The sequence below is a fragment of the Rissa tridactyla genome, chromosome 14 (genome assembly GCF_028500815.1).
Source record: "Rissa tridactyla isolate bRisTri1 chromosome 14, bRisTri1.patW.cur.20221130, whole genome shotgun sequence".
NCBI lineage: Eukaryota > Metazoa > Chordata > Aves > Charadriiformes > Laridae > Rissa > Rissa tridactyla.
The window spans coordinates 9,459,517-9,486,941 of NC_071479.1; the positions used below are offsets into that span (position 1 = coordinate 9,459,517).

Here is a 27,425-nt window from a genome sequence, read left to right on the forward strand (position 1 = left end):
TCCTGGGGACAGCATTAGACTCTGTTCCAAGACCAGAGCCTGGACTGAGCAATCAGGTGGTGTCGGTAAAGCTGTTCCCGTAAGCAGTTTCCCCGCTTATTAAAACAAAAAGAAAACCCTGAAGCGAAACAAGAGAATTAACAGAGATGTTTTTAACCATTCAAAATCCTATGCCCACTTGGTAATTCTGCACGGAACTGCCCTCTGGGTCTCGGCAGACAAAGTCTGGGCAATGCAAAGAGAGCCCGGGACGCCTGGGAAGGCGAAACCAGATTGGCTAAAAGTGAGGTAATCACCTCTATAATCTGAGTCCCTCAAGATCCAGCACAGAGGAATCCATGGGCAAAACATAAATCAGCTTTAATGGGCTGGAAGAAGATTTTTAGTTTATTTATTTTTTAAAACAACTGGGACCAAGCTTCATTGAGGCTAGCCAGTGGATAGTGTTACATTTTACAGCAGAGCAAGGCTTTACATAAACTATCTTTGGCATTTGAAATCCAGGCCAGCAATTCGACATGTACCATTTCGCAATTCTCCCTTCTTGCATTTTCAGCAGCCTGTCTTTTGTTGGGAGCATGGTTTTTATTTTAATACCTCTCCAGCTAGGGAATTCATCTCACCCACATCTGCAATTTATATGGTCAGAGAGCTCTTTGACATGAACAAAGGTCTCATTACTTTTATAAGATTTTGTTCTTATTCTTGTATCTCCTCCTGCTCTGTTGGTCCAAAAGGGTGGCTGAAAGAAACAAAAGGACTGACGTTCGGTGCATTTTAAGTGCCACTTAATGGATGAGTGAAAACCTGTATTAAGAAATCACCCAGACCTTCACCAAAAGTTTGAATCAAACCCAAAATAAACCCCTGCTGAGGCGGGCTGGAAATCTCTGATAACTTTTAAATGCCTTGTTTGATTTGTGTGCGTGTGTGACCCCTAGCACTTTCTGCTTCTGCCTGAGAATATTAGCAAAAATCTCAACCTTGCCTAAAGAGCCTGTGTTTGAGACATGTGCCACGGGGGTGTGCAGCCTTGGTGGACTGGTCTGGTTTGAACAGGTCAGAGAAGCTTCGTCCTGCCAAGGCTGATCCATTGCTACCTGACAAGAGTTTCAAAGTGGCACTGGGGTAAAAAGTTCTTTTAGGAGAAGAGTATAATTGAGAAGTCTGGGAAAAGGCTAACAGACACAACATTAGGACTGGTTACAAGAGCCTCTTCTACACTAGCTGCTATTTAGCAAACTCAACTAGTGGCAAAAAAGTTCTTTAAGATTTTGTAATAATGAGCTGATTGGACAAACGGTCCCTATCACCTACAGACCCCACCACCTCAATAGTCTCTAACGCACGTGGTAAATACATCCCCTTTTCAATTCTACCCAGTTATTGAGCGTCACACCACAACTGCAAAGTCTGGGGACCGTTTGCCGGGAGAGCCTTTCCCACCTCTGCTTTCAAGGCAGCCCTAGAAGATGACAGCAGTGTGAAGGCGCTTGTTACTGCAGCACCACCGCTTTTAAGCTACAAGTTCCAATGGCCTGGAAGACAGAGCATCATCTCTCCTTCATGGCTACAAATTCATAGGAATTCACGCTTGTGAGAAATAAATTATTTCCTAACATCTTCCAGTTTGCTACAGTGATGCAAAACAGCAGCTAAAGCACCTGACAGCTGCGGAGGGAAGAAGAGATAGATGTACTTTTCATTTCAGGGTGTTACCAGACACTGAAGTATTTGCTTTGAAGAATGACGGCATCACGCAGGGCTTAAAACTTCGCTCACTGGGGCTTATCCAGGTTCTCAGACCCACACAGCAACTGGGATCCGCAGGAGCTTAGTATCTGCTCCAAAGTATTCGGGGACTATTTGTGTCTACTTACTGGAAGTCCATGTCATACCCCTCCCTACGAAGCTGCTTTCAATTAAAAGAGCTGATGTCTGTTCCTCTCGGAGGTTCTAATCCAGCTTGTCTCCCACCCACACATGTTGTACACAAACATCGAGAGACAGAATGAACAAGGCCAGAGAGCACTGTGGGATCTTCCCACAAGAGGGAATGCCTGGAGGATTCCCTTTGACTGATTTATACAACCTCTTGTCAATCACAGGGACAGCATGTTCTTCAAACCGCCTCTCCTGTTTTCCTTCTCTTACTCAAGGGGACCGAGGAATGTGTCAGCCAAAAGGGAAAAGTGCTATATCGGGAGCGCGTAGTTCATTGCCACATCTAAAATGCATTTACTATTGCAATGAACTCCATTTCTTCATAATGTTTTCCTTCAAAGTAATATGGGAAAATTTGCTGAAGAGCAAATTTTGGAAGGCACCCTTGTGAATGATTCCCAGCCATCCTATGACTTCAGGTGACGTTGTGTTGATGGGCTCCTGTTGAACTACAGGTTAAGGCTCGCTGATCCTGTGGACTGGGCACCAGAGTAGGTCTCAACCTGGCTGTGCCCAGGGCATGGCCCCATTGCAACCTTCTGGGTGGCACTGAGGCCCCCATCTGTAAGACAAGAATGATATTGTCCCACGTCACACGGGTATCTTGAGGGTAAAGGTCATTAGCCATAAAAAGGTGATCAGATATTACCAAGAGAAGGGACAAACAAGCGCATACACGTGAAGGATATACCTCCCCACAGGAGAGGGTTAAACACAAACCGATGCCACCGCACTCTGTCCTTCCCAAGCACAGCCAGACACCACAGGCTTTGCACAGACTGGTGGTTCTCATCTCTCACAGTGTAACATCAAAATAATTCTAAATGCAGACAGGCAAAGCTGCTATTCAAACCAGGATGCTGCCCTGCTTGGCGCTGGCACCCGGCTGGCGGAGTTGGAGTGGACGCGCCTGTCTGCATGCCCACGGGCGGCTGTAAACAGAGCAAATCTCCCGTGCGCAGATCTGCCTACTCCCCAAATCCCATCTGTTCTCCCATGGCGGGGCTTCCTCCAGACTGTGTCTTCAAGCTAAGTACGGCTGCGAAGGGTACATCGCCGAGCCCTTGTCCATCAGGCAGTAGGGAAGGGTGGAAGTGGTTATCATGCCCCAGACGTGACGCTTTCTACTGGGACTGTGCTGCTGCCACTTCCGCACCGAGACGGACAGCGCTGCGGGTTTCTGGGGTGAAACGGACTATACCCTGTCCCATCTGCAAAACAGCAACCACAGAACAAGCAGGAACAGGATCTGATGGTTAAACCCATGGTACCGTCTATTTGTGGAGCACAGAACATCCTGCGCGAGGTTGTACGAGCGCACGGAAATACTCACGGACTGATAGGAAACCCGTGGAGGCACAAACAGGACATGTTCTGTTGTTTGAAGATCCAGCTAAAGAACAGATTTCAACCGTAATACTGAAACCTAGTTAATCTACAATTTTTACCCGACTGCTCTGCAGAATGTTATTTATATTTAACTCAACACATGCCAGAGAATCCCAACCATGACATAAGCAGCATTTTAACACATCTCTTACAAATCAAAACTTTCTCCATTGGCAGACATGGGGGCTGGCAGTCACCCAGACCTTTTATTCTTAAATATGTTATTGTTCTTGCAGACCTAAGGTTAATCTTACCCCAGGATGAGAAACTACGGTGCAGTTGCTAAATATCAGAAAGGTTCGTGCCTGTTTATTGCCCAATATTCTAAGGCAGCTTGACTGCCACATGGACACCACCCAGTTTGCCGACTGCAGCGCAGACCTCCAATCTGTTCTGAAAGCTGTTGCACTGTTCTTCTCATTTAGGCTGGGAATTGGGTTGGAGTTACAGACAAAATCAAATTGCCCACATTAATGAGCGCTGAACCATTAAAAAGGGCACCATTTGGGTTCCAACAAACACCTCAAAAATCAGCCAATTTCTATGATCGTTTTGAACCTCAGGAGCCCACGGAGCTCAGATAGAAACTGTACACACAGGCTCACTCGAGGGACACCAGAAATTTTGCTCTGTGCTTTCTTCTAGATTCTGGTGAGAAATGCTGTAGTGTCTTTAGCAGTGTTCTGGATTTGCCCTCTCAGAAGATTGAGTTGTCTGCCTAACTATGCAAGTCAGCATTGGGTCATTTCAGGTTGGCCTTTAAAACTTAAGGAAAGCATTCAAAGTTACTTTTTTTCCAAACTGGTAGGTATATTAAAATTTTCATGGGCACCAACAATGAGTTTAAAATACTCTGTTGTACAAAAATAAAACCCAAAACCAAACCCGAATCTGAGATTCAGCAGCATAGGTTATAAGGATAAGATGATGAAAGTTGTGTCCTCTCTCTTTCAATAGCCTTCTTACCTCTCCTCTGCTTCCTCCTCCTCAGCAGCAACTTCCCCTTACCCCTGACGCTCATGAAATGCAGCTTATACTCCAAACTACTGGAGTAGAATACAAGGAGTAGAAACTCCCTGCCCTCTGTCTGATAACACAGTTTTACTAAGTTTCATGCTCTTCTCCCTGTTTTCTTTGGGGCACTTAAAGGTCCGATGGCAAAAGATGAAAAACTGCAGCATGTCCCACTCCAGGACAAAGGCACGCAGGTAGGTGAGCAACAGAAAACCTTTATCAACTGGAAGCTGCTAAAACTTCTGGGGTAACACACTGATGCTCTATTACTCCCAGCTTCAGTTGGCTCCGAAGTAAGAGGAAATCTCATCTGTCAATTTTACCCGTGTAATGAAGAACAGGATTTGGCTGTGGGATTGGGAAGCAGATTACGTCTCCTGCAGGATGAAATAAAGCCCCATTGCCAGTTGCCTTGTCCGATCTCAGCACAGCCTCTTCCCCTTTGAATGCGGAGCAGCCGATGGTGCCTGGCCCTCGCAGACAGTAATCAATCAGCACGTTACTACAGCCTTCCTAGCGCAGAGCCCCACGTTTCACCTAAAGGTTTGCCTGGATTTTTTAGTAATTGGGAAGTGACCTTCATGTGTATGAAAACACCACAGCTGATATGACACGGCATCAATAGTTCATTTGCAGCGTGACATGATGATCAATTCCTCTACTCTACAATAAAAATGATAGTGTTCATTTCCAAAGGGGAATTTCCTTGGGTAGAGTTTTGGATGTAACACAGGGCTGTGATTCAGAAATGAGTGGGAGATGCAAGGGCTATTTTTTTTTTATTTTTTTTTTTTTTCATATAAATTGGTTTAGCTTCAGGAAAGCGAATAGGAGCTACAGGGATTTCCAATAGATGATGGTCCAGATTGCATGTGTATTCAATGTGTGTTATTAACTGTAGGTTTCTCAAAAAAATGCCGTTATTTCACTTCCAAAGAGTCTATATGAACAATATATTTCAATTTTTAAATCATGCAGACCTGCATTCTTTGAGCTTTCCTTTGAATTTCTGTTATCTCCAGATTCAAAGCAAACTTCATTTAAAACTGGTGAGTTCAAATGAAAATCACATAAAACCATAAGCTTCACATGGTATACCTGAAAAAACTGTAAATCAGTTCTGACTGGCCCTATCCCAAACCCACATCGGCTTTGACATCCAGCCAGGTGTAATCAAAATATCTAGGAAGGACCTGTGGAAAAAACAATACGGAGTTTTGATTTTACAACAAAACCCTAACCAGATGATTTTTGCATGGTTCAAAGGATCACCCCAAAGACATCAGTTGAGCTGGGGCCAGAAACTACAGAAAAAGAGTGAGAAAAAGAAGAAATCACTGTGCTAATGGGATTTAATAATCAACTTTTGCACAAGCCCACAAGTAAACACCAGCATTTGGAGCTCATGACTGCAATTTTTCACTTGCCCCCTGCTTCTTTTGCCATTCTGCAACGCACGCTGAACGGATGCGAAAGCAAACGATGGCTCCAAGTGCACAATAACACAGAATACAGTCTCATATGAAGCACATGAAAGTGTAACCGAGCAATTTGCCATGTGCTCCTGTTTATCCCTATCAGACGTTTGCTATTTCTTCCACACAGCAGTAGGACATAAAGCTGCTGCTCTCAAACAGCAGTATCTTCCACCCCGGCATTGCCAGGCTCTTACCTAGGAGGCATAATTCTTAGAACTAGCCCTGAATCGCGTTCTGCTACTATGTTCAAATTCACTAATACGTCTGCCAGTGGAAACAGCAGCCAAACGCGACCCGCTAGACAGACAGCATAAAGAAACAGTGCCCAAACACCGCCTTACACCTTCGGCTTTGCAAACATCAGCCTCATTAAAGCTAAAAGACATTTCCAATCCGCAGCAAAAGCTCCCGTCTACAACTTCCACACTGCTGCTCACAAAAGTGTGAAGGCATTATAGACTGATAAGTGCTTTAGCAGACTGTATATCCATCCACTGGAGAGCGAGGTTAAGCAAATACAGTAGCCAGAACATTATTGTTGGCTGCAGACTCGGGTTCCCGAACTGCCTGTCTCTAACTTGAACCAGTCAGGTCCACTACAGCAAAGCTCGCACAGAGCTGCGGGCCAAGGCTGGCCGTGGGGGTGCTGCGGCAAGGAAAACAATCCCAATCCCATCCCAAAAACTTTTACCACTGGTGAGTAGAGCAAAACTTTTTTTTTTTTTTTTTTTTTCCCCTTTGACTGGAGCGTTTCATTTGGGAGCGGCTGGCATCAGAAAATCAACCTGTCCAAGGCAGAATGCGCGCCACACTTTAGGAGGACCTTAAATATATTTTTATTATTATATTGGTGGATCCAACTCACTGGACCCATTGTAGTTTTGCTGGTTTGGGCTTGTTACAATGCACTTGGTAACATCCCCTCCTTCCTTCCCAAAGCTGGTCCTAGAAATTTGCTTGGACAAAGAGCACACAGCTAATTAGAGAAAGCCCAAAAGTAACAACAACAAATCCCTAAAGAACTTCAGCTCCATGACGAGCTCTCCATCAGAATAACACACTGGCTGAGGTGGACAGTGATGCTTAGAAGCGCTTGGGCAACACTTCCGATAGAAAGGGAGACAAATAGGGGGAAAAAAATAAGCCACATCATTTTCAGCTATCAAGGAGGAAAAAAACCCAAAGCTTTCATTTCCAGCACGGTAGGAATAGACCCTAAATGTCCCCGCACCTAATCCCACCTCCCCTGAACGGCCCCAAGAGCACGCAGGGCAGAGGAGCCGCTTCCAGGAGCTGTGAGACAACGCAGGTGCTACCACGAGCTCTGAAGATTGCTCGCTAAGCTTCGCCTGCGGCTGAAGCAAACAGCCGTGCAGTGGTTAATGTCAGCTCTGACCACATGATCGCATTCAGGAAAGGTCAAAAGAGTGATTTTTCATTTAAAAACATCTGTGTGTTTAAAGAACAAAACTTTCTCATGTGCAGAAAACCAGGGGTTTCCAGCGCTTTTATTTCCAGAGTTAAAGTCATGCTTTTCAGCTTTGTTTAGGGTTACGGACCATGTAAACACGCTGTGTAAACCACACGCAACCCTCATCGCACAGCGTTTCCACATGCGAGGATAATTGGGGGTGCAAATCTCTCTCTCCCTGGCTCCTTTTCCCTCGCCAAGCTGCTCGGCTTCCCACACCACACTCCTAGCGAGCCAGCCAGACACCCCGTTGTTGTCCTTCCCTATATGAAGACGTACACATGCCTCTAATCCTAAGGGTATAAGTCTGCTCTGGGCTGTCAACAGGCCTTAATTGGATACATCCAGGGAGATGATGCATTGGGAAGAGGCCCTGAATTTAATAGCAAGAGGGAAGGCTGCGGCAGGGCTCCCGGGGAGCGCGGCGGGGGGAGCACGGAGCAGAGCTACCATGAGCCATCCTGGGGAGCCGACTACGGTTACACCTCGGCACTCAAAGCCTTCCGGTTTCCCATCCAACTAGTCGGTACTACGTCAGCGTGCATTAATTAAGATTAAACCCTGTGGCTTCTTTTCCTTAATATCTGAAGGCAGGGTTTGTGGTATGCAAATCAGAAGGTTCCCCCTTGCTTCACCTGGCTTTTCCCACTGAAACTGTGGAGTAACGAAACCGCCCCCATGCAAACAAATTCCTCTGAATGCGTTGGACCATCCAGGGAGAGTCCATAGAGGAGCAGCCAGTTGCTTCCTCCAGCCCACGTACATCTGCACCCAAGCAAAGGTTTGGCTGCAGGTGTCTGGGGAAGCCCATCACTTCCCTCTAACCTGAGAACCGCCCTGGCTGCTCTGATAAACCTCAAACTCCAATAAATTAAGCTGAAAAACCACTTGGAGCATTTCATCCATGATATCCCAGGCTAGTAGGGGAGTTCACAGAAAATCCTAGCTGCTTGCCAAAGCAGTTATTGTGGGGACTGAATTATGAGCATCATCTGCGGGAGGAAGCTCACGGCTCCTTCAGCCTCATCTCATCCCTGGAGCAGGCTCCGGCAGAACAGACTGGGAACACAGGGGATGGAGGAAATCATGGCTGCTCAGTCTTGGCCTTTCCCACTAGAAACAACCACTAGGAATCAGTTAAACTTCCATGCAGTGAGGAGTTCCTTTTCCAGCAGGTAAGGGTCACAGGGCAAACGCCGTGCGGTGCACCAGGAATGGACCTGCTCTGCTGAAGGGCAGAGTTTTCAAAGATATTTGGTTGGAGAAAGGTGGAAAGAAGGTCATCTCTACCCTGTGCTTCAGCTTTCTCTCCCTGCAAAGAGACTTGTTTTCTCCGAGAGTGACGATGCAGGGGTTAATGACCAAAAAATTGGAAAAATAAGATCCACTGCCCAAAGTGCTAAGCGTAAAGATTCTGGCCCAATGACCAAAATGGCTAAGCAGAACTTGAAGTTCTCCTGAAATAAGGACTTCTCCCAGTGAGTAGGTACATGCACAGGCAGATAACAGCACTGATCATGCAAATAACCATTTCCTGGCACGAATTACAGTTTGCAGCCGGACCCTGAGGCTACGGTGGAAACCCAGGCCTGGGGGAGGCTCCTGCTGATAGCAGGGGGAGCTGGGCCTACTTACCAAACGGGTGAATCGTGTCTTCTTATCAGATTCACCACTGAAATGACCTCAGAGGAAACAGCGATCCTCCAACTTTACAGGCAGTATTTCCAAAAATGAGCACGGATTTGGGGTTCCCCAACAGTTACGGCTTCAACTAAGGCAGTGTGATGCAGGAGAGCTTTAGAGCATCTCAAGAGTTTAGCCAAATGGTCCTCAGTTTTGTTTGTTTTCTTTTTAAAGCAGATACTTTAAAGTATAAAGCAGGTGGGGACAGAGGGATTGACTCAAGAGACCTTTGGGACTCTGCTGGGTAAGCACCATTCTCCCAAAACCATGCCTTTTAGAGACATCTCAAGATGAAGACCCTAAAATTGACTGGCATTCAAAATACGAGGTCTCTTATGACAATGTGGGCTAAAATGCCTACAGTACTCCAAACAAGTAGTGCAGACAATCCTTCATTTAAAAGAAAAAATAAATTCTCCACTCCTGGCATGAGAAAGTTTACTTTCAGGCTTAAAGAAATGATTGTGTGGTTTTGGGGATGGCATTCCGTTCTGCTGAAGAATAGCGCCCTGCCTGCCTGTATATCTGTGGCTTTGTAGCTACATTGCAATCCTGGAGAGCTCTGTTTACATATTTTACATGTTTTCTTGTGCAGAACATGAAACCAAATTACATAGTAAAGGCCATTACGGCTTCGCTCTTGCACCCTTTTCCGTCCTCTCCTTCCGATCACTTGTTTTAATTCTATCCAAAATAATCGAGTGGGTATTTTTAACCGCGCTTGATTGACTGGCAGGGCTTCAGGCAGGTTTATTTGCTGTTGCACGGGGGAATCATGCAAAAGCTGGTGAAGCTACATGCCAGGGGGGTAGGGAGAAGACTGGCGGGGCGGGGGTGGGATGAGAAATGCCGAGAAGCCTTCATGCATGAACAAAGCAGACGTGTCGATGCATTTATGCAAAATCATTCTGCTCTGAATGGAGAGGGACCCAAGACAAACAACCCGGATGGGATGCAGGAGAGCTATCCCACGCTTACGGCTGGACATGCTCTGCATCTCAAGGCTTGGGAGCAGCAACAGCAGACGGAGAGACTGGCAGGTTGAGGGGCAAGGGCCGAGGAGGGGGGTCTCCTTTCAGACGAGTGCATGCTAACGAGCACCGCCGCTGTCGTGAGGTCCGGCTTTCCAGCTCGCTGATGCCAGGGGGGTCCAAGCTGTTTCTTATTACCGCGTGTCATCTGGGTGGGTGGCTGGGTGTACAGCAGATATGATCATAAAATGGTAAAGTTACTTCTTAAAGAAGCACATAATCCTTATTATTATCCAAGACAATATTCCTTTCTTGCCTTTCTTCTCGCCTCTAGCAACAACAAATGGCATGGAATTCTGCTCTCGTTTCGTTAGTGGTAAATGTCTCCTGGTCCTAGGAAGACGGGACCAATTTCCGGCACCTGAGGATTTTTGGTTTGACCCTCATCTCTGAAAAGGTCGGACTGAACCTCGCCGAGACTACTGATGGCTGCTTTGCTCTCTGCATCATCCTTTGTTTCTTTTATCTATTTTCTCTACAGTACACAAAGGGAACACAGTGTACCAGCCCCTGGTACTCACTGTTCTGTTTCCCTTAGATGACTTGCATATGTGCTCTTGAAAAATTATTCTAAAAACTAAGGGGGGAGGGGAGTGGAAAGAAAAAAAAATATCCCTTGAGTGTTTGGCAAAATTGCTTGGAATCTCCTCTGACATCTCATTGTGTTCTCTCTGTCCTCCCCTTACACAAATCAGCCAGAGGCTACAACGTCAGCCGTGGGGTCTGCTGGTTTACTGCCGCCAGGAGCAGAGGAGCGCTGGAGGACGTGAGGATGGAGGGGTGAGAGGGGGGGGAATCACTGTCTGTCTAAGCAGGGAGCAGGCAGCCAGGTGACGGGCAGCATCCCCTTTTCTCCAGCCAGCTCTGGATTGACTTTAAGGGTAACACTCTTTCTCAGCCATCTCTCTGCAACTGAGTCTTTTTCAAGCCAGCCTACCTAGAAACGCAATTTCTCATTTTATTTTGCTTCAGAGACCTCCCCCAGAACACTGAGATCATTCCTGAGCAAGAGCCGTGGCACTGCTGTTGGCACACGTCTTTGTAGCATCCCTCACCTTGGTGTGGACCCTTCACATGGACCACCTCCTCCAAGGAGGTAAAGCAATGAATAAGGACCAGTGGAGTTCCTTTGGCAGAAAGGTTGCACAATCCAGCTTTCCCAGCAAGACAAGTGGGAAACAAGGTTTCCAGCCACTAAAGCAAGGAGTTGGTGGGATGGTTTTCCAGTCATAGAATCACAGAATCATAGACTGGAACTGTGCTAGGATAAAAACCAATTAATTCACAAAAATGCGGATTTCAAGACCCCAAACCCCTTCCAGGTCACTGCTTCCAGACAGTGACTCTGAACAGGCCCTGAACAGCTTTCTCTTTATCCAAGATATGAACATTTCCTAAATTTCCTTGTCCTGGGGAGGTCTAGTCTCAATAATGCCCAGTGCCTGCAACATCTCTGAAGGATATTGAGGTTTAATCCTCAAACGGTAGCTTTACCTTTCTGTGCTCTGGTTTCCACCTCCATTAAATGGAACAGAAACCAAGCAGTGTGGCTGTGATAAAGCTTTTAATTAATCTCTGAACATTGAAAAAAATATGAAAAATATCACCACTTAAGCCAAGGAAGGAGCCTGAATTTGCCTGATGGTCAGGGCCAGGTTCGTGATGCAACTGTTCTGCCTTCAGGCAAAAGGCCAAATTGGCTGGTCTGTAGCATCCGGAGAAAGGCTTAAACAAAGACAAAGTTTTGGAGCCCCTTGAACTAACTTTAGACTTGGAGACTGTGTAACCTAAGATGAAGCCTTTTGGTGGATGAGCCAGTACTGGAAATGAGCTCAGATGTGTACAGCAAACCTACATTCCTCTTGCGACAGCCCGTGCACAGCGTCCAGTCCATCTTTTTCCAGAACTGGTCTCTGATCACTCATGGTTCCTCCATTAATGGTTTTTCTTAGTAGGATTCTGCCCTCATCCTCCAGAGATTAGCGGTTCAAAGCCTGGCTTGGCCATAAATAACAAAGACATTTGCAAAGCAAATCATCTTATTAAAAATGGGGATTTTTTTTATCCCTCCAACCACAACAAAAGTCTTACCGTTGAAGAGCAACAGGACTTGGCCATGAATTGGGAAGTTCAAAAAGGGCCACTTGCAGAGCCGACAGACAGACACCCTCCCTCTTCTCAGCAAGATCACCCCAAAGGAAAGGAATGGCTTCTCCATTAAAAGTTGCAGGTTTCCGCTCTTCCCACTCCTGTTCAAGATTACTCTATTTGTTGGCTTTGCTGGATCTTTGGGGAATTATCTTCAGCATTATATTTATTAGACAGAATAAAACTGTGTGGCAGAGAACTTCTTCATCTTTCTCTTCAACTTTCTTACGGTACTCTCTTACCACTCTTGGAGCTCTTTCTCTACCACGTTATTTCTTCTACTATTCAGAATATTGTTGTGCTCCTGACTTCTCCTTTTGTGGGCAATTTCAGACATACTGCAATTCTAGACATCTTTCTGCTGCTGGTGGAAGAATAGGTTTGTTGGAGTGAGTCTGGATGAGTGCAATTGTGGGAACTGTAATAGGGGCAGGAGGGGGCCTCTGTTTGTGGGAAAGATGTAATAAGAATCCTCTTCCACAACCTCTTACTCCATAGCAGCCCCTGTGGGGTACCCGTAGGAGAACAGGGTGTGTTCGTCAGTACGGGAACGAAAACGAATCCCAGGATCTGTCTGTGCCCAGCAGCCTCAGGAAAAAGTCCCCTTTCGGTTAACTGTGCCTGAGCTGCGCGGCTCTTTCCGTAAAGGGGAAAACCAAACTCAAACAACGGCATAGGGAGAAAAAAAATATAGACTAGAATCATAGAATAGTTTGGGTTTGAAGGGACCTTTAAAGGCCATCTAGTCCAATGCCCCTGCCATGCGCAGGGACATCTTCAACTAGACCAGGTTGCTCAGAGCCCTGTCCAACCTGACCGTGAATGTTTCCTCTGATCATTTTTGTGGCCTCCTCTGGCCCCACTCCGACAGGTCCATGTCTTTCCTGTACTGAGGGCTCCAGAGCTGGACGCAGCACTCCAGGTGGGGTCTCACCAGAGCGGAGCAGAGGGGCAGAATCCCCTCCCTCACCCTGCTGGTCACAATTCTTTTGATGCAGCCCAGGATGCAGTTGGCTTTCTGGGTTGCGAGTGCACATTGTCAGCTCATGCCCAGCTTTTCATCCACCAGTGCCCCCAAGTCCTTCTCCTCAGGGCTGCTCTCAATCCCTTCATCCCCCAGCCTGTATTGATACTGGGGCTTTCCCCAACCCAGGTACAGGACCCTGCATTTGGCCTTGTTGAACCTCATGAGTTTCCCACTTCTCAAGCCTGTCCAGGTCCCTCTGGGTGGCATCCCCTCCCTCTAGTGTGTAAACCGCACCACTCAGCTTGGTGTTGTCCGCAAACTTGCTGAGGGTGCACTCGATCCCACTGTCTATGTCATTGATGAAGGTATTAAACAGTACTGGTCCCAATACCACTCATCACCAATCTTCATGTGGACACTGCGCCATTGACCACTACCCTCTGGATGCCACCATACAACCATTTCGTCATCTGCTGAAGAGTCCACCCACCAAATCCATATCTCCCCAATTTAGAGCGAAGGATGTTGTGGGGGACCCTGTCAAAGACCTTACAGAAGTCGAGATAGATGACATCTGTAGCTCTGCCCTTGTCCACTGATGAAGTCACTCCATCACAGAAGGACACTAGGTTGGTGAGGCAGGACTTACCCTTGGTGAAACCATGCTGGCTGTCTCAAATCACCTCCTTATCCTCCATGTGCCTTAGCATAGCTCCTAGGAGGACCCATTCCACGATCTTCCCAGGCACAGGGGTATACATATAACCATATATATATAGTTACTTGGTCTAAACAACTTCTGCACAACTGGGAGGAAATGCAACAAAAGACATAGCTACTGGGGACTGGCCCTCTAAATCACCAATGCACACACCAACTTCCAAGTCCTGAGCACACATTGCTGTGACAAGAGTAACAAGGTCAGCAATAAGCCACCAAAAGATCCATTAGTCCCTTCTTACAATTTTCTACTATAAAGGCCCAAAGGAGAACCACAGACAAATCAGTTCTGCAAAAGCAGGAGTGCCACCAGCAAGAGGATAGGAGAAATGGGATCTCCAGCCTCCTATGGTTGGTCTGCACTCATTTGCCTCTGTTCCTCTCACCCAAGCCACAGAGCAACCCTCCCAAAACAGGCCTATCAGAGAGTTCCTCCAGACGCACGCCTGTCTAGAACAGACACTTTAGTGAAATATCCAAATCCTTCCTGCTCAGTACCCCCTACTCCAGAAAGAGACACTAAAACATATCAGCTAATGCACTCACCCAGTGGAAACGGTGGCAAAACAAAATTGGTGTGCAATAAGAGGATGGAGATTGAGTCAACTAAGGCCATTGCAAGACCCTGGTTTCTTGAACCCTAGACAGCAACCAACCTTTTACAGTGACCTAATCCACACTGCATGTTCCTACTCAACAGCCCTCACCGATGCAGCTTCACTGGTGACGATACAACAGGGATTGTCCGGGTAGGCCACAAGTTGGCTTTTTACATTTATGTCTTGCCCAGGTGTGCTTAACTTGGTGGCGGGAGGCCATGTCCTACCCCCCTGCTGGTAATGAGGAGGTTGACCCTAGCTGAGTACAAACCAGTCAGGGAAGTAAGTCCCTGGGGACTTCCAATACAGAAAAAATTGCAGCTATTCACAAAAGAGATGAGCCGAAGCACCCTTTGTCTGTCTGTTTATGCCTACTGGATCTGTCCTTCAGCCAGTATAAATCTGCCCAGTGCTACTGCCTTTTTGTAGTCTTTGCCAGCATACACCAGCTGATGACTTAATGCTAGCATCAATAATCTTTAGCACAAGAAAGGCCCCGAGAAATAAACAGTGCTGTAGAAAACCCCACACAACCAGTACATCAACACTGATAATATTTCACAGACAGTGGATGGCAAGGAGAGGCTGTTTACAAACTCACAGCAAGAGCAGGAGGGAAAAGAGCAGCCCAAGAGTGTGCAAAGCCCACATTGCTGAATTCCTCCTGCAGCCGACAACAGGTACTGAGCCGTGTCTGCTTCACGATCTGTGGAGGACGCCAGGTTAGAAATCAAACTGTAAAAATACCCTGCATCGGTGCTCGCATTTCTGTGCTGGTGCAATGTTGCTGACTGGTCCTCTTTGGCTCTAAATATGATGCTGTCAGTACTGAGAATATTTCTTAATCAGCGCTGAGGAGCGGCTGCCAGGAAAGTAGAAGTGGCTGTCTATCAGTCTTGCTTCTGCAGAAAGAGCGATTGTTTAAGGGGGGGGGGGGGGGGGGCTGTTTGACCTTTGCATTTTTCAAATGTGTATCTCTTCGCCAAGACTGTGTCATTCTTTGTAAGCATTTTGTTGTTCAAAACAAATCTTATACTGTGAACTTTTTTTTTTTCTCCCTTAGTACGCTGCCATTCAGCAGCCTCATACTAACAAGAAAAGGAACCAGCACGTAAGATCCACCTCAAGTCAATAAGCAAGTGTGGGCACCCTACTTCTAAGGAACAACCAACCCTGCAGCAACGGGCAATGTCTTAGGTGCACTGAGCAGGTGTGGGATGGTCAGTTCGCAGAAGCAACCCTACAATAATAAGAAAGCGTCCTCCAGCTTGTGCTCATAAACAATCCCCCAACGGTAAACAAGCGCACGCAGGCAGATATTACTGAGAAATAGCACAATAACAAACCAACCTGCGGTGCCTACTCCTCAGAAACAGCCTAGACAAAGCTATGACAGTCATGCAGGGCAACGGGTGTTGAGATATCTAAGGATGAGAAACATTTTAAATCACGAAGGACACGCTTAAAATGCTTTAAAGCACCTTGAGAGCGCTGGGGCAATTACAAGAAATGGGGATGGCTAACAAACAGGCACCTTATGGATTCTGTATATTGCTGTGCACTGCACTCAAACATATCTTTCATGGCATTCTTGATGAGAAGCCAACACAAATGCCACTCTGATTAATCGGGAAACTACCCAGCAACAACACGAAAAGTTTGCACAACACCAGCAAGCACACAACCTACTCTGAAAGATATCTGGGTGAGGAAAGGTGCTCCTTTCATCAATACAAAAAACCCCTAAGGCTCAATGCTTGTGCAGATAATGAAGCCAAACATGTTTACACACCAGTGATCATTACACGCAGTGATTAGAGGAGATCTTAGGTTAATTTTCATCTCCGCTAGCTAACAGACTGATGACCTGCTGCCCCACCTAACCTCTCCGGAGTGACAAGTCAGGTGCTTTCACAAGCCGCCGAGGCTGTCTTGTTCCTGGGGAAAACAAAGACTTTCTCAACGTATATGATTAAAAAGGTCAATGAACCCCATGCACTCAAACTGGTGTAATAGGACCAGCTGAGCTAAAGCAAAAATTCCTTTTGCTGGAAGTAAATAGCACACTGTTATCTCCCCAGGGGCCAGGCAATAACAGGAGGCATGTTCCCATTCACTCTGCCAGTGTGTGATATGCTAGCGCTCTGCCTATAAATACAACAGCGCTTTTTTGCGTGTCCCCCCCCCCCCCTTTTTTTTTTTTTTTAACAAGGCTGTGACAACTTCATCTCATCTGGGTACAACAAACACGCCCGAGTTGTGGCTACACTGCAGGGCTTTCTGCTGTGTGTGCGCCTGGTGGTGTCTCTTCCACCACAGGACCATATGTTACCTCCCCATGGCGGGGCTGCGTTTCTACCAGCGCATCAGGAGGAAATCAGGGCAGTTCTCCGTAGCAGATACACAGGGACAGAGCGTTTGGGGACATACAGCGAGAGCAGCACCTGAACTGGAGACCATGGGCTTTGGACTGTACTACAGCCCAGGGAGCTTGAAGAAAAAAGAAGTTACGAAGGCACTGGTAGGGGTCCAGAGGAAAGTTCCTTTTACAGTGTGAAATAATAAATGAGACCAAGACAAAAAGGCAATACTGGGCTTGGGATTCTGTCTTGGTACCATGCCAGCTAACCACGCTTTGTGCATTTAAAACTGACCTGGTCATTAATTTGTTACAGACTTGTGCAATGTGAACAAGGCCAAGTCTCTTGGATAAAGATGTTTTCTCTTGCAAGCCAACTGGAAATGCTCAGCGTTTACTATTCACGGAGAAATCTGCTTGTCATATCTGTGACACGGCATTCCTCTCGGCACTGCCCGCTCAAGACACCTCCCAGATAATTAGATTGCAAGAACAACTTTGCTGCATCAAACCAAAAGTCCACCTAATCCACTGCTCTATCTCTAGCAAGGGACGACGGTGGATGCTGAAGGAGGAATATATGAAGTAGCTCTTCCATATAATGATTCTTTCCTTGCTGTTTCCTCTAAAAACCCAACAAAAAGCAATACGGGCTTTCCTGAGTCAGTGGGTTGCATTTGGACTGCTGCATCTGCATCATGGACAGCTCTGTTTTCCAGGAATTTCTCTAATGCCTTTCTGAACTCTCTTGGATCTAATTCTCTCAGGAAGGCAGAATGTGAAGTTATGGTAACTGGAGCTATTTATGTTACAAAGGAGACATGTAAGAAGGGGGTTAAAGCTAATGAATGGCTTTGGGAATGGACGGGACCCTTCTCAGAATAGAACAATAGGGTGCTTTTATGAAACTGGGAGACAGAAAACACAAAACTATTAAAAAAGAAAGAACACTCTTTTGTATTATTCGGCATTAGCCTTCAGAACTCATAGCCACAAGACAGAACCCTGTGCTAGCTGCAGAGAGCCTGTCTGGTCTTTTAGGGGGTGACTCCTGCACAGCTTATTGAATGAAGCAGGTCACAACTTCAGCCAGTTTTCAGTTGGATGACTGGAACTGAATTTCGACTCATCACTACTAACCAGGCTCAGAAAGAGGGAAACTGCTGTCAGGAGCCTTCCTTGGTGAAGCAGTGAGTTAACAGGCAGGGGTAACATCACACATGAACACTGACCATCTAGCTGTGCTCATGAACGTTGCTCCTTGCTGGGCTTTGCTTTCCAAGAGAGGAAAGGCAGTATGCTGTCCTTACCTGGGTTGCTGCTGGCTGACCGATGACCACCCATCCTGGACACTGCTGGTCACTGTGATGCGAGACAGAGACGTTGGAAGCCCACTGATCGAGGAAGCCTTTGGGAGTGTAAACGCCACAGTCTTTGATGCTGGTCATTTGCTCAAATTCCTCACATACTCCATCACCATCGTGGAAATAGCACCTGCTGGGTTCATCTGCCAGGAGAAAGCAGAGAAGAGAAATCACAAAGGACTGGCTACACATCTGCAATCTAGTTGCTAGGACCTGATAACTTCAGTGGTCGTGTTTCTGCTGGACCGGGTCACTGGGATGTAAAAGCATTGGTCACTTCTAGTCAACAGCAAGGTGATTTTAAGAAAGCCAAGCAACAATAGTCAACTTTTGTATTGGGCATCTCCCCTAAGGTATTTCCTAATGTAAGAGATTTTCTGCTTATTTTCATCTATCTCCATTTAAAAGGACGGAAAAAGAAGAAAGCAGAGCTAGAAAATACATAGAGAGACAATGTGGGTGTTGGCATAATTCCACCAACTTGGACGGAAAAATGCCAACAAAGGGTCTGGTCTACAATGTTTCCCTTTTTGTTTTTAAAAGATATCTGCAAAACAACAACAACAACAACAACAGCAACTGTGAATTTAGGGATGGCGAAAACTGCCAAGTTCACAGTTGTAGTGACCAAAGGGCCAAACAGAGCTGTTTATCCAAAGAGCAGATAGAGTATACATAGCGCGAGGGTAAGCTTCCCACATACACACAGAGCTTCAACCAACATGACTCAGATTTGACCTGAAAGGATCAAAAGCAGCAGGAGACTTTATTATCCTTGTCCATTTATTCTGTGGCTTCTCTAATGAGACTGCCAACAAAGATGCCAAATTTTTGAGGTTGTTTCTGTAACACTGGCCCATTAAAAACTGAACTGAGATCCATCTACTCTTTTCAAACAGACTGCATAGCAATAATGACTTTCAGTCATTAGAGTACTCTGTGAAATGGAAACCTTTGACCTGTTGGTATCCTATTTTGTATTGTATTATCATTGCCTGTCCCCAGAGGTATCCAGTTCTGACAGCCTGTTGTATTTTTGTCTGGCAAATAAGCCTGCTGAAAAAACGGTAGGAAATTAGCCAGAGCTGCTAGCTGGACTGATGGAAACGATCCCTAAGGAGAGTCCTGTCGGTAGCATTGGACTATCTCAAGCTAGGTGTCAGAAAATCCAACGGCTGCTCAATTTTGAGCTACTTCCAAACTACTAAATCCCCTGTTTATTTTTCCTCCTAGTTTACACAGTGAAATACCATCATGAGCCAGAAAAAAATCAGTTTATTGCAATTCAATTATTTAATGACTTTCACTCCTTTCCCCCTCCCTTCCTCCCAATCCCCTGTGCAAAATTCCAGGTCCTTAAGAGAGTGTGAGCTTGAAAGAATGGAGAAGTCTATCAGGGAAGAATGTCATTATGGTTTCATTTCATCACGACCTCTGCAGCCAACTTGTGTACGTGGATGAGTGTGGCGAACTGTGTATTTGCTGGGCCAGTACTCTGAGCTGGCGAAAAGGAGCCAGCACGAATCTGGAAGCCATTCAGCTGTATGAGCGCAGAGCATATTCCCGGGGTGGCCAAACTTCTTGACCCTACATGTCACATCTTAAAATCTTCATATGGCTGGGAGCCACCAAACATATACCACACACCTCGAAGAGCTGGGAGGAGGAGCGCTTGGGAGAGCGCTTCACAGACAAAAGATGACAATGGCTCCCCGGGGTGTCCCATTACTCGGGTGGATGTGCAGATGGGCCCTAAGGCAACCCAGCAGTGCTGGCCCCAGCGGCCCCGCTGCCTTGCCTCCTCCCATGGCCGGATTGCCCAACAGCCCCGATGCCAGCAGGGCCCTGCTACTCCTCATCTCATAGTGACCCAGCCGGGAACACGTGCTTGAACTGCTCATGAACTGTCCAAGCCCCGAGAGCCCTAGTTTGGACATCCCTGTAACGTACCTTGTTTCTCTGCAGGGATTATTAATGGTGGCACACTGCTACGCCAGTGTGGCTCATTCGGAGACACGCTCCCTGTCTGGCCAGCTCAAGGAAGGGGCAGAGCCAGCGTGTAACTGCGATGGCCATGGAGACAAGTTCTTGGTTCCCTCACCTTAGAAATTCTTTGCTGTGAGGGGGGTGAGCCCCTGGCCCAGGTTGCCCAGAGAAGCTGTGGCTGCCCCATCCCTGGAGGGCTTCAAGGCCAGGATGGACGGGGCTTGGAGCAGCCTGGGCGGGCGGGAGGTGTCCCTGCCCAGGGCAGGGGGTGGAACTAGATGGGCTTTAAGGTCCCTTCTAACCTGAACCATTCTATGATTCTACCTCCTGTTCCGCTCTGCAGAGATGTATGAAAGTGTTGGCAAGCTCTCCGCTGTGCCCAAGAACAGCGGGATAGAGCAAAGCGGCTCACCCGCCTCAGAGGACTATGTCCCAGTTTGAGCGAGAGTCTCAGCAGAAATCTCTGAGAAATATTCGGCTCTGCAAAGACTGCAGTCAGCAATCAAAAAATCCCCCCAAACAAATCCCAACCATATGAAAATATGTATTTTTGGAAAAAGAGTTTCCTTGTCATTTTATGAAAAGAAGCTTATTTCTGTAAAAAGGGGAAAAAAAGAAAAGGAAAAGAAGACCTACCATATTAAAAAGACCCCACCTTCAGCCTACAAACACCGGCAGATACACACTTACAGTGAAACACCAGCACCCCAGTGCATCCTGCTACACACCCCCGCTGACGGAAACACTGACACACAAACACGTGTACACTCTCTTTACACATCCCCACCGATGCAGACACATACCCAGAAACTCACAGCCTAATTTTAGGCGCGTGTGTTTAGACAGTGTTTCCCTGGCCTTCCTGAAGCACTGACTTATTTTCACGACAGGCACTGAAGTAAGCACAACATTTATATAGCAACATACTCCTGCACCGGCTCCAAATGTTCCCTCCTAATGCGATGATAAACGTAATGGGCTTCTGATAAGATCATATGTTTGGGATAAAAGAATACTCAAGACGTACTCCAATCCGATGACTTAATTCATACTCACATGGATGGGAAGGCAGCCTTTGACTAGCTGTGATCCAGGCCAGTGTGTGATCCTAACAGAGGCTAATTTGTTCCTGATTATGCTTAAGACCCCAATAAATCTGTCTGCTCGGAGTCTGCAAAACCCGAGGGAGGAACCGAATGGAGAGACTGAGATGTCTGAATTAAACGGAGACTGCCTAAATGATTAACAAAGTCTTACTGCACTGCACTGTCACAAGCCCTTCGTCCGTGCCACCCCGGGAGGGTCGCAGCGCCCTGCCCTCCATTGCAGCACGGGCTCCAGCGCTGGCTGGAGGACACCTCGCACAAAGGCTGAGAGATGCGGTACCCGCTCGCTTTTGTGTGCTTTGAAAAATGATGGGGAAAGGGGCTTTACAACCCTGGTTTTCTTTTAAGGAAGATCTGCGAGTCCTACTACTGACATGCCACTCTGCAGCGTGCAATGCCATGCTTTGAGGGGAGCATTGGGGATTCTTCTCCCCCAAGACTTCCCCAAGGGAAGACTTTTCTTGCCCATGAGCTTCCTACTTCTGAGTGATGGCAAAAAGGGGCACTTCTTTGAATCCTTCCCAGACACCGGTGAGGAGACTGACGAGGGCGTCAACCCATGACAGCCAAATGTGGTGCATCACTGGGTGGGCAGCCAAAAGAAGCAGAGGCTCTTCCTTCCTCAGGTTTGGAGCACCAGCTCTGACTCCCGATTCTCACTGCGGCCGTGGATGCTCAGTAGGTTACACGTTAGGCTTTACATTTTCATGAGCAAAGTGAAGAACGACCAGATTGTTTCTTCCTACGATTGCCCTTGCAAAATAAAAACTAACAGGTTTCTTCCCCTTCCACAGTGGTGTGAACACAGTTCAGTTAAATCCGTAGAGTCCTACAGGCTCAAGGCTGGGGAGTGTCAGGAATGGTATATTTCTAGGAAGCAGTAGCTAACATCTTTATTTCCATAATGCTGCAAAATGCCTTTTCCGCTCTCTTCTCAACTACTGTGACATGAAATGCATCCAGGGCCTCGGTAATGTGAGCTAATTTTTGTCTCCACAGAGGTGTATAGGCCCCCGAGAAGGTGAAGGTCTCAGGGATGTACGAGTCACGTTTGGCCTGCACCATGGACTACGTTCATCAGCGCCGTGGACTTCTCACTTCAAAGTTGAATCCGATTTGAAGGAGATATGGAAGAAAGGAACATGAAAGAAATCTGATTTGTCCTCAAGGAAAAATGTCTTCAAAAAATTAAAAAGCCGTTGCCTGGAAATCCAGCTTAAATCTAGAACAATAAAATGTCTGCAGGCGTAGCACCTGGCAGCAGGAGACAGCGTCTCTGGGGGACTGACAACAGCTGCTGAAGGATCCTGAGCTGAACCCGTGGAACTTGTACTCATTCAGGCAACCCAAGCTCCTTTTCCGTGACAAAGTTCTTACTGAAGGCACAAAAATGCTGGGGCCAAACGAAAGTCCGCCTCTTACCCTTGCTTTGGAAAAAGGCAGTCTCTGGTTCAGTGAAGATTTCTGTGACATCTGGGAATCCCTGAATGCTCCATGGCAGCTGTCAACCTGGAGAAGGCGGATTTGCTGGGGAAACAGATTGGCAAGACCTTGTCTGCTCGCCACTGCACTTGGGCTTCGAGATCCAAATGATCTTGGGGCTCTTGTGTGTTGCACCAGAAAAATTAAGCAAATTCCATTTCTCCTTGCTTCCATTCCTCCTGTCCAAGCACGGTTGCAAAAGGCAGCCTTTTGTCTCGAGATACAAGCCCCTCCTCTGGGGGTCAGAAAGTAACGGACGCACAAGGTAAGGCAGAGGGGTTCGGGAGCCCCTGGGAAGCGCCTGCCAGACCAGGTCTGGATGAGCAGGTAACTCCCCGTCACAGTCACCTGCTCAAACCCAGGTTAGAAAATCACCAGCGAAATGAATGAAGTCTGGCAGAGATCAGGAAGCAGACATGCAGGATATACACTTATCTGGGACAGGCAGCCTTCCACCTCATTGGAAAAAAAAAAAAGGCGATAAAGAGATCCAATTCATAGCAGAGGGCACATCCTCCGACGAGGCTTTTAATGTCCGAGCCCATGGTCAAAGTGCTGGGGACAGACACTCGGGGCGGCTTCCTGTTTTCAGCTAGAACCCAGTGATTGGCATCAGCGTAGTCTTCTTTTGTGCAATAACTACTATTTTTTTTAAAAGGCCAGACAAAAAAAAAAAAAAAAAAAAAAAAAAAAAAGGAGTATTTTTAAGCTCAGCTGTTTACTTAGGGATGTTTCCAACTATAACAAGCCTCGTGCCACATAACTATTTGTCCGAGGGGGAAAAAAAAAAAAGAAGAAAAAAAGGGGGGACAAAAATGCAGCAGCATTGTCTCAGAGTAACAAATTCTTGGAACAGAGTGAACTTCACATTTTAACCCCTGGAAGGTCTGTCCAGAGGCGCTCAGTCCTTTTCGGACACAGCGAGGGCCAAATCACAGGCTCACCAAAGTCAGCAACTTCTGCAGAAGCATGATTTTACCACCGCATCATTCAATCAGCATCTCCAGCACTGCTGTTTGTGTTCACAGATGAGAAGAAATGTATCCAGAGGTTTCTATCACAAAAGGAGAAATAATTCCACTGCAGATCACATGAACCCGGCAGCTGAGCAACCGCAGAACCTGCTCCATTTATTTCTACGGGAGTTTCACCTTTGGCTTCAGTGGGAAGAAAGTGAATAACATGGCCTGCTTCCAGGATATCTGCTAATCTCTTCTTTAATATTGAAGGAGCCAGAGACAGAGATATTTCCTGCTACAGTAAAATATTCGCGAGTTATTTTCCTTCCTGGATATTCTGATTTGAAAAGAGGAAAACCATTACACAGAGCTCAGGCAGACCTTTCCAAACAAAGTCGCATATCAATAAATTGTGACATTTTCCTTCAATGAAATAAAACAGACACCTTGGAAATGAAGGCAACACCGGTGTTGCAATCTACTGCGGAACATCCAGGGGCCTCGCAGGAGGCTTTTTTCCGTAGAATATGACAATTGTGTCTGAGCATCTCCTGAACCGAGCAGGCGGGCATAATGCATTTGCGGAGCGCGGCTCCCTGGTAATTCAGCTGCTTCATGGAAATACATTCCTGGGCTTGTTCTTTGTCTGGCGTGACTCGGCTCATCGGTATGATATAGCGGTCGGAGCACAATAATTATGCAATTGATCTGCGTGCTGCAGACAGATACAATTACAACTCCCTCGCAGAGCTCGGCATTGAAATTTGATATTTCACCTCCAAGAACACGAGCCTTTGTCACTTAAGCGAAAGGATATTTTCCATCGCTGGCAGTGGTAGTAAGACCTTAGCTGCTCTACGGCCGGGCAACGGGAGCCAATGTGGCTTCCCCCAGTCCCGGGCAACCAGGCATGTTATAAAAGCACTACAACATGCGCCCTCTTCCCACCGAATCCTGTTTCCCTCCCTGGGTGGTTGGATAAATCAGAAAAGCGGTGCTGAGGATATTTCAATATTCCCTCAGACTTACATAGGTTTATTGGCTAAAATTGGAGACTGTTTGACTGAAAGTCTTGAAGCTTCTGCCACAAAAGGCAGCAATCGCTCCGGCCAGAAGAAAGCCGGCCATGGCCAGCGTGGCCCTTCTCCACACCTGCACCACGTGTTGGGAGGCTGGGAAGGAGCCCGCGGGGAAAAAAACCCAGTGGTGCCATTCAGCAAGGAGAACAAACTGCTTAGTTGTGCGTGTGGTTGGCTGTTATTGCAAGGGAAGCTCTTGTGCTCAGCATCATTCTCTAAGCACAGCGAGTTGCTCTTGAGTCACAGGGGATGCTCTAAGGAGGGAAGCATGACCAGACGTGGAAGCCTCTCTGATCCATGGAGAGTAATGTGTGAGGGACGCAACACGCAGAGGAGTCATTCTTCTGCTGGGCTCTCATTGTAGCTGTGTCCTAAACACCAAAGCTGGATTGAGCTGGGCTGGAGTTGCTGGCCTAGGGAAAAATGCAGGCAAATACCACTCCAGCCCACACTCTCCTCCACAAAAAAGCGTCTGTCCTTTGTATTTTGCTGCCTGAGATGCCTGCTCCCTCTGCTCTGCGGCTCAGCTGGCCCTGCTAAGATTGCACTATTAATGATGACAGTCTGAAAATCACTTTAAGAGACTTTATGACGATGCTGTGATTATTAACTTGCCAAATGAGTGCTTAGACGTTTTAGAACATGTAGCCACACTCCCATGAGCTGCAGGAAACAGTCAGCTTCAAAGTATTTGCCTTAAGCTGAAGGACTCACACAAATATCATCTGAATGGCCCCGGTCAGTAAATTCATTGCTATTTGCTATGAAATTCTTCTAGAGAACCTCAGCTTCTTTATCAACAGCGATACTCTTTCCCAAGCTCCTTGTTCAATGCTTTCGTCTTACAGATGCCCCGTGAGATGCTGGGTTTCTCTTGCAAGATGGCTCGGTTTCTCCCATGCTGTTGTTCTACTGAAAGCCCTCGGCGGGGTCAGCCAAGGCCTATTTAACGCTGGTGAAAGAAGGCGAAATCGCCATTAGCTGCCGTGTGGGGCCACGGCTTCGGCAGTCAAAGCCGCGTTCCTGGGCAGGGGTCTGCGGAGGGGAGGGGGAGAGGATGGGAGCGGGGCGCGCTCTCAAAGCCCACAATGAATATGGATGGTCATCCATCAATTTATTTTAAGCACATTACTCCTCTGTCAGAAAGGGGAAAAAAAAAGAAAAAAGAAAGAAAGGAAAGAAAGGACATATAAAATTAGGTTTGTGTCACTCATTTAACACTGCAATTTCCCCAGAGGATTATGCACCAAACAGAGATAGCAAGCTCATGAATATTAATCATTTCCCTGAATGCAATGCAGCCCGCCAAACAATAAGATTAGGGGAAAGTGCTATGCTTAATTTATGGATAATGGGAGAGGTAAAGGATAGAGCTCCCACAAAGGTAAGGCTCACAGCTGGAGGGAGAGGCCTCAGAGGAGGAGAGGGACAGATCCAGATTTGTAAGGTAGCAAAAACACATTTGAGGCCAAGCAGGAGCGAAAGGAAAGGTGTTTAAGGATCATTGTCAAATTAAAATCATACTTCTCCCCGAACAACCACTGGTGACTAATGCTTCAAGCGTGCCAGAAATAGGTGGTAAATTCAAGAGCTAGATATATTTATTTTCTCTTTTCCTCTACTCTGTGCCTTTTCTTTGTGTTTTACCTCCCTGAGGCCCTGGATCCAACAAACCCGAGAGATGTGTGTCTAACCTGAGACACTCACGCTCTTCGGTGGGACCACTCACACGTGGAAGTCAGCGGAAGCGCTGCCCTGCTTCGCTGTAAAAAGGCTTCAGCGAAGAGCCCCTTCTAAGCAAAGGAGGAAAAGCGCAGCGATAATAACACCAATAAGATGCGACTGAAAACCCCATAAATTACCAGGCAAACTTAAGGGTAGATAGAAGTTCTGAAGCTACTTCCCAGCTGTGTTTCAATGTGTCTATCAGTCTTTACTCATCTCTTTTCATATTGCCTCCTCTCCCCCTCCTTTCTTTTTTATTGATCTCTGCATCTTTTTTATTATATCCTTCGCTTTCTTCAGTGCTGGCGAGCTAAATCAATGCATAATGCACATCACACTCAACAAAAGGAATGCAAATGAAAGCGGCGCTCTTTTTCAATGTCCGCACATATATCTAGATGCCTGTGTACAAGGTTGGTGTGTGGGAGGGCGCAGAGCAAGGACAAGGTGCTCAGCTGCTTGTTAGACACCCATTTCTCATCCGTCCGGTGGGAATGGATCGAGTCCTAGAAAGCTCTGGGTTCCCACAACCGCAAATCATAACTCTTGCGAGCGGGGCCTGTTTTACACAGGACACATCGGCTTGAACTTGGCCGAGATCCCCAGTAATCGCAAAAAAATCGGTTGTCCCGGGAGTAATCAAGAGCAAGGTGAAAGAAACGCAGCCAGGAGGTAGGAGAGGGTGCATCAGTCACAGCGGACACGACTGCGATTCCCCCATCTCTCCTACAAACCAAAAGGCAAAAGTGGAACTTTCCCCACGGGACCGAATCTTGTGCGGAGGAGAGAAAATATGCAAAATCCGCGACGCAAAGCAGGGGGGAAAAAAAGTCAGAGATGATAAATTTCAGGATGGGGAAGGGTGAGCGGACCGTAGAACTTAAAAAAGGAGCACTGCCAGATGCTTTCATTAATTAATTA

General features: G+C 46.9%; 1 protein-coding gene across 3 annotated transcripts in view; it reads right to left on the reverse strand.

Annotated features, from left to right (window-relative positions):
* Window positions 1-27,425, reverse strand: part of PAPPA (pappalysin 1) — a 234,598-nt gene that overhangs the window by 58,271 nt on the left and 148,902 nt on the right. For all 3 annotated transcript variants that reach the window (XM_054221055.1, XM_054221056.1, XM_054221054.1), the window contains exon 10: window positions 18,114-18,310. In XM_054221055.1, the coding sequence (XP_054077030.1) occupies window positions 18,114-18,310 (197 nt within the window). The remainder of the gene's footprint in view (window positions 1-18,113; window positions 18,311-27,425) is intronic.